We start from the raw sequence: 12,500 nt of genomic DNA on the forward strand, positions 1-12,500 counted from the left end.
GCACTTCACTGTTTTTACTATTATGGCTGCATTCCAGTGAAGGAAGTCAATTGATTGTAAAAGCAGATCCTTGTGCACTGTTTTCCAGTAAAGTGGTGAAGTGACGTGAGAACAGAAGCTTGCTCTTCATTTAGGCTCACTGTGGAGCAGTGATGTCATGTGTGCACTGCATTTCACGCTTTTCCACTGTTTTTCAAATTTCTCTCCATAAATTTCTACACTTTATCAAAGTCTGCATGTCAGCATTAGTATCAGCAGATGTGTATGGAGATCCCTAAATATCACTCACTGATTTACTGTAGACATAATGTAACAGTTGGCTCCTCCCACTAATCCATGTGCTCCTTTGTTTTGTTCTTCCATATGTGTTTGTTTTGGTGTTCTAGTCCTGCCCCTTGTTTGGTTACTCCTCCCCTGATTGTCTCCACCTGTTTTCCACCTGTCCCTCGTTATCCCTGTTGTATTTAAGCCCTGTGTTTGTACTTGGTCTCGGCTGGTCTTTGTTGTTTGATGTTGTTTGATCGTGCTATCTGTTTGAACCATTTATTGTTTGTCTTCATGTCTGTAAATTGTTCTCTCCATATTGGCTCTATGACCCTGGACTGTCTTGACCCTGATTTTGGATTTGCCCTCAACAAAAGTTGCTTACCTCCGCGTGTGCGTCCGCTACCACACTCCTCGTTACACATATAGTAAAGCATGTACATGTTTACATATACATACATTTTAATGATCAGATGCTTCTGAAAAAACACTTTTAAAAGAAAAAAATGAATCCATGGCAGGTCTCTGAGGGTTAAAGCGACAAAATCTGAGCGTGTTTACCGACGGACTCGATGTTGAAGTTGAAGGTCAGTTCGGCTGAGAGTTTTTTGCTGGACTTTAATCGACCTTGCAGGTTCACGATCTTAATACAATCTGCAGAACAAAATAAAACATAAGAGAAGAAACCACAGCCAAATACACTGATCATCTAACCCAGCTACAGCGCCCCCTACAGTCTCTCTACAATGGCCTTACAGTTTCCCTATAGAGTCCCTACTGTCTCTGTACTATACACCCTACAGTCTCTCTACAGCTCCCCTACAGTCTCTCTACAGCATCACTACAGTCTCTCTACAGTGCCCCTACAGTCTCTCTAAAGCTCCCCTACAGTCTCTCTACAGTGCCCCTACAGTCTCTCTACAGCTCCCCTACAGTCTCTCTAAAGCGCCCCTACAGTCTCTCTAAAGCGCCCCTACAGTCTCTCTACAGCTCCCCTACAGTCTCTCTACAGTGCCTCTACAGTCTCTCTAAAGCGCCCCTACAGTCTCTCTACAGCTCCCCTACAGTTTCTCTACAGCTCCCCTACAGTCTCTCTACAGTGCCCCTAGTCTCTCTACAGCGCCCCTACAGTCTCTCTACAGCTACCCTATAGTCTCTCTACAGCGCCCCTACAGTCTCTCTACAGCTCCCCTACAGTCTCTCTACAGCTCCCTTACAGTCTCTCTACAGCTACCCTACAGTCTCTCTACAGCGCCCCTAGTCTCTCTACAGTGCCCCTACAGTCTCTCTACAGTGCCCCTACAGTCTCTCTACAGCTCCCCTACAGTCTCTCTACAGTGCCTCTACAGTCTCTCTAAAGCGCCCCTACAGTCTCTCTACAGCTCCCCTACAGTCTCTCTACAGTGCCCCTACAGTCTCTCTACAGCATCACTACAGTCTCTCTACAGTGCCCCTACAGTCTCTCTACAGCATCACTACAGTCTCTCTACAGTGCCCCTACAGTCTCTCTACAGCTCCCCTACAGTCTCTCTACAGTGCCTCTACAGTCTCTCTAAAGCGCCCCTACAGTCTCTCTACAGCTCCCCTACAGTCTCTCTACAGTGCCCCTACAGTCTCTCTAAAGCTCCCCTACAGTCTCTCTACAGTGCCCCTACAGTCTCTCTACAGCTCCCCTACAGTCTCTCTACAGTGCCCCTAGTCTCTCTACAGCGCCCCTACAGTCTCTCTACAGCTACCCTATAGTCTCTCTACAGCGCCCCTACAGTCTCTCTACAGCTCCCCTACAGTCTCTCTACAGCTCCCTTACAGTCTCTCTACAGCTACCCTACAGTCTCTCTACAGCGCCCCTAGTCTCTCTACAGTGCCCCTACAGTCTCTCTACAGTGCCCCTACAGTCTCTCTACAGTGCCCCTACAGTCTCTCTACAGCTACCCTACAATCTCTCAACAGCTACCCTACAGTCTCTCTACAGCACCCCTACAGTCTCTCTACAGCTAACCTATAGTCTCTCTACAGCGCCCCTACAGTCTCTCTACAGCTCCCCTACAGTCTCTCTACAGCTCCCTTACAGTCTCTCTACAGCTACCCTACAGTCTCTCTACAGCGCCCCTACAGTCTCTCTACAGCTCCCCTACAGTCTCTCTACAGCTCCCTTACAGTCTCTCTACAGCTACCCTACAGTCTCTCTACAGCGCCCCTACAGTCTCTCTACAGTGCCCCTACAGTCTCTCTACAGTGCCCCTACAGTCTCTCTACAGCTCCCCTACAGTCTCTCTACAGCGCCCCTACAATCTCTCTACAGCTACCCTACAGTCTCTCTACAGTGCCCCTACAGTCTCTCTACAGCTCCCCTACAGTCTCTCTACAGCACCCCTACAGTCTCTCTACAGCTCCCCTACAGTCTCTCTACAGCACCCCTACAGTCTCTCTACAGCGCCCCTACAGTTTCTCTACAGCTCCCCTACAGTCTCTCTACAGCACCCCTACAGTCTCTCTACAGCGCCCCTACAGTCTCTCTACAGCTCCCCTACAGTCTCTCTACAGCGCCCCTACAGTCTCTCTACAGTGCCCCTACAGTCTCTCTACAGCTCCCCTACAGTGCTGCTGTGAACAGTGAAGGAAACTCACGGTCTAGACAGACAAGGATTGTGTCTCGCTCCAGCTGAGTCAGATGGATCACACAGCTCTGAGCAGCATCTAAAACACACACACACACACACACACACACACACACACACACACACACACACACACACACACAAACATTAAATACAACTAAAAAGCAGAAAATAACAGGAGCTGCATATCATTAATCAGAGTATCAGAGTGTGTGATGGTTTATAGCAGTGTGTGATGGTTTATTGGAGTGTGTGATGGTTTATTAACCGGACTGTGTGATGGTTTATTAACCGGACTGTGTGATGGTTTATAGGAGTGTGTGATGGTTTATTAACCGGACTGTGTGATGGTTTATAGGACTGTGTGATAGTTTATAGGAGTGTGTGATGGTTTATTAACCAGACTGTGTGATGGTTTATTAACCGGACTGTGTGATGGTTTATAGGAGTGTGTGACGGTTTATTGGAGTGTGTGATGGTTTAACAGAGTATGTGATGCTTTATTTACCAGAGTGTGTGCTCCAGGGTGAAGGGGAGTTTGGGTCAAGTGTTTGAAACTGGACAACCTGGCTGACTTCAGAGCCTTTACTGACCGCCATGCAGATGAAAGGATAAAGATGCTCCGGGACCACTAACATCTCAAACACCTGCAGAGGAACGGGCAGGGGGATGTCCAGCGTCTACACACACACACACACACACACACACACACACACACACAATTACTGCAAAATTCCACTAACTCCATCCCAACCAGATCCCAATCTCTAATTTACAAAGAACAAAATGGGAGTTTGAGTTGGAAGAAACCCACAAACACAGATTCAGTTTCATAGTTTTTGCAATAAACATAAATAAAAATATATATAAAAATAAATTAAGAATTTTTCTTTAAAAAATTAATGAACAGAAAATGAAACGACAATATGTGGTTCTTGCGCAGTGCTGAGAGACGAACATTCAGAAATATTTCAATTCAATATATCTGGCCATCAGTGGGCTCTGCAGGAAGGGCCATATTTAGAACCACTGTGATGCCAAATTATGTAATGTAGATTTTTTTTTTAAACAGTGAAATTTGGCCTATACACCACTGAATTATTATTATAATTTTAGGGGGATGCTTTTTTGAAAATGACTGATTTTTCATGTTATTTACAAAAATCATTTCTATTTAAAATGATAAATATCGTCTAACTTTAAACCCAAAACCAAACAAACCGAATTCCACCACGTCTCCAGCTCCACTTCAAGTAAAATCAATGTAGACTCACTTTGACCAGCATGAATTTCTGCATTGGCTCCACCCATTCCAGCAGGACCACGGTGGCCTGTAGTGCCCCACACAGGTACTTATGACCGGTGTACGGGTTCCTCACTGAAAAACAAACATCTCTATTCAAACGTCTCGGTGTGAATTATTCTGATTATAAACACAGTCAGATTCGTGATAATCAGTGCTTTGCTCTGTGAATCCTGCCTGAACGCCACATGGACAGCAGAACGTTGAGGAGCAAATGAGGAGGTGAGGAGAACGAGCTGTGCTCACCTACACAGCACCTCTGACAGCCTTTAGTGTCTGCAATCTTAGAGGAAACAGAAAACTTCCTGGGGATGATTCTGTCGGGCAGCTTGTGTGTCGGTATGGCGACAGGAAGCTTCTGTCTCTGCCTTGCATGTTCGAATAATCCCATCAGGCTGTGCGAGTAGAGCTGAGATGCTTTACCTGAGAAAACACACGTACTTTAACATAACAAACACAACACACACATCACTTAAACTCCAGACCAGATCGCTCAATTGCTCCCACCAGAGATGGAGAGTAAGGTGTTGTTCATCACGTACAGCCACGTACATCTCCGTGGAAACAACTGCAATACAAACAACAAAACACCAAACTTATAAACCCACTTTGATATACATTCACACAGCACTGAAACAAACATTGGTGCTTTACCTTATGGGCTTTTGTTTTGTGTGAATATATACTGATTCTGACATTAATTCAGAGATTCTGCGAAATCTGTATGTAAAGGAAAAGGCCAAAACCACAAGTGACCTCTGATCCCTCACATGGCCTTTTAGTAAAATCAGCATGCTCCTGTGACGGGTATCACTGCATGGCTTCGGGAAAACTTAATTAACACCATCTGACGCTGCTTCCACAAAGGCAGGGTAAGACTGAACTCTGCACAGTGGAAGTCACATCAACAAAGTCCTGAAACACCTCTGACTTCTCTGGGCTTGGCTCACCTGAAACGGACTGATACTCAGCTGATGGAACACAGTGTAAACACGCTCTAAAAACAAATACTTTGATATGTGTTGCAGCAGCAAATATGGAATATACCTAAAAACAGTGAATTTAATAAGGTAAAAACATTTTTTTATGATTTTATGTGATCTAGTCTAGTCTAATAGAGTTTACTAATTTACTAACTTCTGCTTTTATTATCTCTTGGTGGTTATTATCTCTTATCGCTGTCTTATTATTATCATTGTCTGATGTTTTTGGGAATAAAGGTCTCCACTGCAGCCACTGTAGATCATATATAAGAGCGTAAAAATCAAATTTATCTGTACAAACATGACGCATATGTAAACATCCAAACAATTGTGGATTACCACACACTCCTATAAAGCATCACACACTCAGATAAACCAACAAACACTCCAATAAATAGGTCTCCCACCTGCTCCATGGACGTCTCATGAAGCTCATTAAGGTTTAAGGTGTAGATGCCTTCCTCCGCTCCGAAGATCAGATACTGATCTAAACAACGACACAACAGTGACCACAGTGTCAGTTCAACTGACAGTCAGATCAGCTGCAGTGAGTCAATCACTGATTATTATATCATTCCACCCTTAGATCATTACATCCTTTATTACATTTTACAGTTACACTGTCCCTCCACTGTTACAGTTATACTGTCCCTCCATGGTTACAGTTACACTGTCCCTCCGCTGTTACAGTTACACTGTCCCATCACTGTTACAGTTACACTGTCCCTCCACGGTTAAAGTTACACTGTCCCTCCGCTGTTACAGTTACACTGTCCCATCACTGTTAGTTACACTGTCCCTCCGCTGTTACAGTTACACTGTCCCTCCGCTGTTACAGTTACACTGTCCCATCACTGTTACAGTTACACTGTCCCTCCACGGTTACAGTTACACTGTCCCATCACTGTTACAGTTACACTGTCCCATCACTGTTAGTTACACTGTCCCTCCGCTGTTACAGTTACACTGTCCCTCCACTGTTACACTTACACTGTCCCATCACTGTTAGTTACACTGTCCCTCCGCTGTTACAGTTACACTGTCCCTCCGCTGTTACAGTTACACTGTCCCATCACTGTTAGTTACACTGTCCCTCCGCTGTTACAGTTACACTGTCCCATCACTGTTACAGTTATACTGTCCCTCCACGGTTACAGTTACACTGTCCCATCACTGTTACAGTTACACTGTCCCTCCGCTGTTACAGTTACACTGTCCCTCCGCTGTTACAGTTACACTGTTCCATCACTGGTACAGTTACACTGTCCCTCCACTGTTACAGTTACACTGTCCCTCCGCTGTTACAGTTACACTGTCCCATCACTGTTAGTTACACTGTCCCTCCACTGTTACAATTACACTGTCCCTCAACTGTTACAGTTACACTGTCCCTCCGCTGTTACAGTTACACTGTCCCATCACTGTTATTTACACTGTCCCTCCGCTGTTACAGTTACACTGTCCCTCCACAGGTTACAGTTACACTGTCCCTCCGCTGTTACAGTTACACTGTCCCATCACTGTTAGTTACACTGTCCCTCCGCTGTTACACTTACACTGTCCCTCCGCTGTTACACTTACACTGTCCCATCACTGTTAGTTACACTGTCCCTCCGCTGTTACAGTTACACTGTCCCATCACTGTTACAGTTACACTGTCCCTCCGCTGTTACAGTTACACTGTCCCTCCGCCGTTACAGTTACACTGTCCCTCCGCTGTTACAGTTACACTGTCCCTCCACTGTTACAGTTACACTGTCCCTCCGCTGTTACAGTTACACTGTCCCATCACTGTTACAGTTACACTGTCCCTCTGCTGTTACAGTTACACTGTCCCTCCACTGTTACAGTTACACTGTCCCTCCGCTGTTACAGTTACACTGTCCCATCACTGTTAGTTACACTGTCCCTCCGCTGTTACAGTTACACTGTCCCATCACTGGTACAGTTACACTGTCCCTCCTCTGTTACAGTTATACTGTCCCTCCACGGTTACAGTTACACTGTCCCTCCACTGTTACAGTTACACTGTCCCTCCACTGTTACAGTTACACTGTCCCTCCGCTGTTACAGTTACACTGTCCCATCACTGTTACAGTTACACTGTCCCTCCGCTGTTACAGTTACACTGTCCCTCCGCTGTTACAGTTACACTGTCCCATCACTGGTACAGTTACACTGTCCCTCCACTGTTACAGTTATACTGTCCCTCCACTGTTACAGTTACACTGTCCCATCACTGGTACAGTTACACTGTCCCTCCTCTGTTACAGTTATACTGTCCCTCCACGGTTACAGTTACACTGTCCCATCACTGTTAAAGTTACACTGTCCCTCCACTGTTACAGTTACACTGTCCCATCACTGTTAGTTACACTGTCCCATCACTGTTACAGTTACACTGTCCCATCACTGTTAGTTACACTGTCCCTCCGCTGTTAGTTACACTGTCCCTCCATGGTTACAGTTACACTGTCCCATCACTGTTACAGTTACACTGTCCCATCACTGTTACAGTTACACTGTCCCATCACTATTACAGTTACACTGTCCCTCCACTGTTACAGTTACACTGTCCCATCACTGTTACAGTTACACTGTCCCATCACTGTTACAGTTACACTGTCTCTCCACTGTTACAGTTACACTGTCCCATCACTGTTACAGTTACACTGTCCCTCTGCTGTTACAGTTACACTGTCCCATCACTGTTAGTTACACTGTCCCTCCGCTGTTACAGTTACACTGTCCCATCACTGTTACAGTTACACTGTCTCTCCACTGTTACAGTTACACTGTCTCTCCACTGTTACAGTAACACTGTCCCATCACTGTTACAGTTACACTGTACCATCACTGTTATAGTTACACTGTCCCTCTGCTGTTACAGTTACACTTTCCCATCACTGTTACAGTTACACTGTACCATCACTGTTATAGTTACACTGTCCCTCCATGGTTACAGTTACACTGTCCCATCACTGTTACAGTTAAACTGTCCCTCCACGGTTACAGTTACACTGTCCCTCCACTGTTACAGTTACACTGTCCCATCACTGTTAGTTACACTGTCCCTCCACTGTTACAGTTACACTGTCCCTCCACGGTTACAGTTACACTGTCCCATCACTGTTACAGTTACACTGTCCCATCACGGTTACAGTTACACTGTCCCTCCACTGTTACAGTTACACTCTCCCTCCACTGTTACAGTTACACTGTCCCATCACTGTTACACTGTCCCTCTGCTGTTACAGTTACACTGTCCCTCCATTGTTAGTTACACTGTCCCTCTCCTATTTATAACAAGAGCAGGGCATTGATAAGAAAATATGATCAGATCAAGAGACCTGAAACTGCCCCTTTACACCAAAGACCATGAGGCGCAGTGAACACTATCACTGTTATCATAAGAGTTTCATGAGTTTTAAGAGTTTGTGGTAAGAAGTGTAAGGTTTAGAGTTCAGTAACTGTGTACTGTATCCCTGCTGTAGGAATTTCGAGTCAGATTTTAAGGTAAGGGTTTAAGATTTGGGGTTTAAGTTTAGGGTTTAATGTGTTGTTTACTATACTTTTGTCTATGTTTAGGCTTAGAATGTAAGGCTTAGAATTAAGGGATTAATGGGGTGTTTACCTCTTGTGTCTGGGTTGATCCAGGAAGTAGCACAGTGAATCTTCAGTGGGCAGCCATTAAAAACTTTGGAGAAACACGCCCCCATCTGCACAACACACATACACACACAATCAGGACTCAACACAGCATGTGATAAAACTGCCTCAGTCAGTCCTGTAAGGGTGAACGTGGACTTACGTGGACTTTGGGCGTCGGCGGGAGGCCATTACTCAGCGGCTTCTGTGTAAAATGAAACAGTCAGGCAGAGAAAATAAACACCAGCTCAGTCTGAGAGTTTTACACGTTAAAACATTTTAATGTTACATCTTCAGCAGAAGTTACCGGAATGTCCTTCCTGTCCCTGCGTGGGGGGGCAGTCGAGCTCAGACTGGACGCCTCGCTCTCCACACACAGGCTCACAGTCACGTCACACACACTCACTCCATTCCCTGCAGACCAACAGACCTTTCATCAGTGCTGACTCAGCGCAACAGCTTCAGTCCACTTTATCATAGAAGCTGCAGCAACAAACAAATCACGTGATGGAACAACTACAGCTCCTGAGCAGCTGCAGGAGGAGAAATAAAGCCTGACGTAAATCAGCACCTTAACCTATAACACATCTGCTCTGATTTTACAGTAAAGTAACCTGCACATTCAGAGCAGCTCAGACCTGCAGCTCCACCTGGTGGTTAGCTTTCTCTGGGTGGTCGGCTTTCTCTGGGTGGTTAGTTTTCTCTGGGTGGTCGGTTTTATCTGGGTGGTTAGCTTTCTCTGGGTGGTTAGTTTTCTCTGGGTGATCGGTTTTATCTGGGTGGTCGGCTTTCTCTGGGTGGTCAGCTTTCTGTGGGTGGGTGGCTTTCTCTGGGTGGTCGGCTTTCTCTGGGTGGTCGGTTTTATCTGGGTGGCTAGCTTTCTCTGGGTGATTAGCTTTCTCTGGGTGGGTGGTTTTCTCTGGGTGGTCGGTTTTCTCTGGGTGGTCAGCTTTCTCTGGGTGGTCAGCTTTCTCTGGGTGATTGGGTTTCTCTGGGTGGTCAGCTTTCTCTGGGTGATTGGGTTTCTCTGGGTGGTCAGCATTTTCTTTGTAAGTTTCTATCAGGATAGACCACACCAGACTTGTGACTGGTGTGGTTACTGCTTACATATGCATGACCTAAGATTAGAACCACCTAGTTTACATCAAAAGAAGAGAATTCTGCTGAAAAAAATCAGCCATTTAATGGCTACTGGAAAGGTTACCACAGGAATACTGTGCGGCAACAAGCCCACTTAGAAAGAAAACACAGATTTAGGTTCTCTGAGGAAAGTTGGTGGTATTGTTGAGGGGGTGTTAATGGTGGCAGTGTGAGGTTTGGGGTGTGGTTGACAGGAAGTGGGGAAATGGGAAATACTGATGGGGTTACTAATGGGGGGTGTGGAGGTGGGGAGGCTGTTGATGGTGGGGTATTGGGGGGGTTACATGGAGAAGAGTGACTTAATTTTGGAGTCTTACTATCTCCCTCCTCATCATGTTCTTCCTCATCATCCTCATCCTCGAACTGCAGCAATTCTCCATACTGACTACAATTCCCATGATCCCTTGCGTGGGCGTCCCAGCCACCATGGTCACCTTGACTACCTTCATTACCTAAGCTGCTGGAGCTGTGTTGGGGCAGCAGTGGTGGCGGAGGTCGGTGGGGCAAGTTGTTGGTTGATCGCGTCGGACTCTGGCCCTCCGGGCAGCGCTTTATGGTTCCCTGGTGGTCACTGTGGTCAGCAAAAGGGTCGTTGTTGGGTCTCGGCTGTAAAACAAAGATCAGGATTAGCAGGATTAACATTAGCAAACCTCAATTAACCACAGCGAGCTTTGTCCGCCCTGTTTACAGGAGCTTTACCTCAGCTTTACACACTGGAACAGCAATTGGATCCATTCATATCATACATATAGTGCCATATTTTGACTCGCAATACCACAACTTTTCACTCTTCACTCAATCACTCCTCACACTTTCTTCAGCATATTTCAGCGCCCTACCTTGGGGGGTGGCGGTGGGGGGAATTTAGGCCTGATGGTGGAGCTTTTCACGCTGAGACAGAACAGAAATGCCATCATTAGAAAGCAAACACATGGCTAATGCTAATGTCAGAAATGACCCAACTGAGCCTGTACAGTTACATTAAAACTGGCCTTCAATCTAAACCACAGCCCAGTTTCAGCCGTCATGGCTGAACAGTGCCGACTACACACAACTACACAGTACAATAAAACAATGAGCTGCTTGTGATGAAAATTAAGGCATAAAACCTGGAGAGTTTATTCATTTATTCTGTTGAGTTTTCATTTAACAGATAAATGAGCAGAGAAAACTACAGAAAACTGAGACCAGACATCATGACGTTTATTGTAATAAACCAGTTTGTCAAATTCAGAGTAAACGTCTGAACCTCAATAATATTATTAATATTATTATTTTATACACAACAACAGAAAACACAAACTGTTTCACAGCAAAACTTGGTAGCACTTTATTTTACAGTACTTGGTATTTATGAAGCAAATACGCCAAGATAACAGCAGATATGTACAGAATACTTCATTAGCACCTACAGGCTCATTTTGCCTACTTACATAAGCAAGTATTTACTGAATCAGACTGACGGAGTCACCACTACTGTGCAGCTTCTTAGCATTCAATGCTGATATCTTCCTGATATTTATCATATTTCATTAGTTCTTCTTTACTCATATACTTACCCCACAGTTTGTATCACTGTAATAACTAGATTGGCCCTGAAATTCTGAGCAACCACTGCTGTACATACTGGGTTGCCACCCAACCTGTTTTCACCTGGTCAGTTTTCAGGATATATGTCCGGGTGTCCAGTTTTGACTGTCGTTTGTCGGGATTCTGTAATGTTCTCTTGATTTTTGTGTGAAAAACAAACAATAAAATCATGCTGGTCAGTTTGTCACTCCCACTGGACAATCCAGCCAACGTCTGTCACATCTTACTGAAGAAAAACACCTCAGACTAAGATCATCACAGCTCACTGTGCAGGGGTGCAGGGGTGTAGGGGGTGTTATGGTGTAGGGATGTAGGGGGTGTTGGGGTGTAGGGGGTGTTGGGGTGTAAGGGGTGTTGGGGTGTAGGTGTGTTAGGGTGTAGGGGTGCAGGGGTGTAGGGGGTGTTAGGGTGTAGGGATGTAGTGGGTGTTGGGGTGTATGGGTGTAAGGGGTGTTGGGGTGTAGGTGTGTTAGGGTGTAGGGGTGCAGGGGGTATTAGGGTGCAGGGGGTGTTGGGGTGTTAGGGTGTAGGGGGTGTTGGAGTGCAGGGGTGTAGGGTGTATGGGTGCAGGGGTGTTACGGTGTAGGGGCGTAGGGGTGTTAGGGTGTAGGGGCATAGAGATGTTGGGGTGTAGGGGTGTAAGGGGTTTTGGGGTGTTAGGGTGTAGGGGATGTTAGGGTGTTAGGGGTGTAGGGGGTGTTAGGGTGTAGGGGGTGTTAGGGTGTAGGGGTGTAGGGGTGTTAGGGTGTAGGGCTTCTGGGGTGTAGGGGTGTTAGGGTGTAGGGGTTTTTGGGTGTAGGGATGTAGGGGGTATTAGGGTGTATGGGTGTAAGGGGTGTTGGGGTGTAGGTGTGTTAGGGTGTAGGGGTGTTGGGATATAGGAGTGCAGGGGGTGTTGGGGTGTAGAGGTGTAGGGGTGTAGGGTATACAGGTGCAGGGGTGTTACGGTGTAGG

The 12,500-nt window shown here is 45.9% G+C and overlaps 1 protein-coding gene across 3 annotated transcripts in view; it reads right to left on the minus strand.

Annotated features, from left to right (window-relative positions):
* The window catches only part of map4k3a (mitogen-activated protein kinase kinase kinase kinase 3a), a 99,876-nt gene that overhangs the window by 6,525 nt on the left and 80,851 nt on the right, over window positions 1-12,500 (minus strand). For 2 of the 3 annotated variants that reach the window (XM_037534730.1, XM_037534729.1), the window contains 12 exons: window positions 10,796-10,847; window positions 10,274-10,562; window positions 9,124-9,230; window positions 8,980-9,021; window positions 8,803-8,887; window positions 5,576-5,655; window positions 4,693-4,753; window positions 4,432-4,608; window positions 4,157-4,260; window positions 3,391-3,562; window positions 2,893-2,961; window positions 826-918 (listed from right to left, as the gene is read on the minus strand). In XM_037534730.1, coding sequence (XP_037390627.1) covers window positions 826-918; window positions 2,893-2,961; window positions 3,391-3,562; window positions 4,157-4,260; window positions 4,432-4,608; window positions 4,693-4,753; window positions 5,576-5,655; window positions 8,803-8,887; window positions 8,980-9,021; window positions 9,124-9,230; window positions 10,274-10,562; window positions 10,796-10,847 — 1,331 coding nt within the window. The remainder of the gene's footprint in view (window positions 1-825; window positions 919-2,892; window positions 2,962-3,390; window positions 3,563-4,156; window positions 4,261-4,431; window positions 4,609-4,692; window positions 4,754-5,575; window positions 5,656-8,802; window positions 8,888-8,979; window positions 9,022-9,123; window positions 9,231-10,273; window positions 10,563-10,795; window positions 10,848-12,500) is intronic. The other variant, XM_037534731.1, reaches the window with a different exon arrangement.

This window comes from Pygocentrus nattereri, chromosome 25, assembly GCF_015220715.1.
Source record: "Pygocentrus nattereri isolate fPygNat1 chromosome 25, fPygNat1.pri, whole genome shotgun sequence".
Lineage (NCBI taxonomy): Eukaryota > Metazoa > Chordata > Actinopteri > Characiformes > Serrasalmidae > Pygocentrus > Pygocentrus nattereri.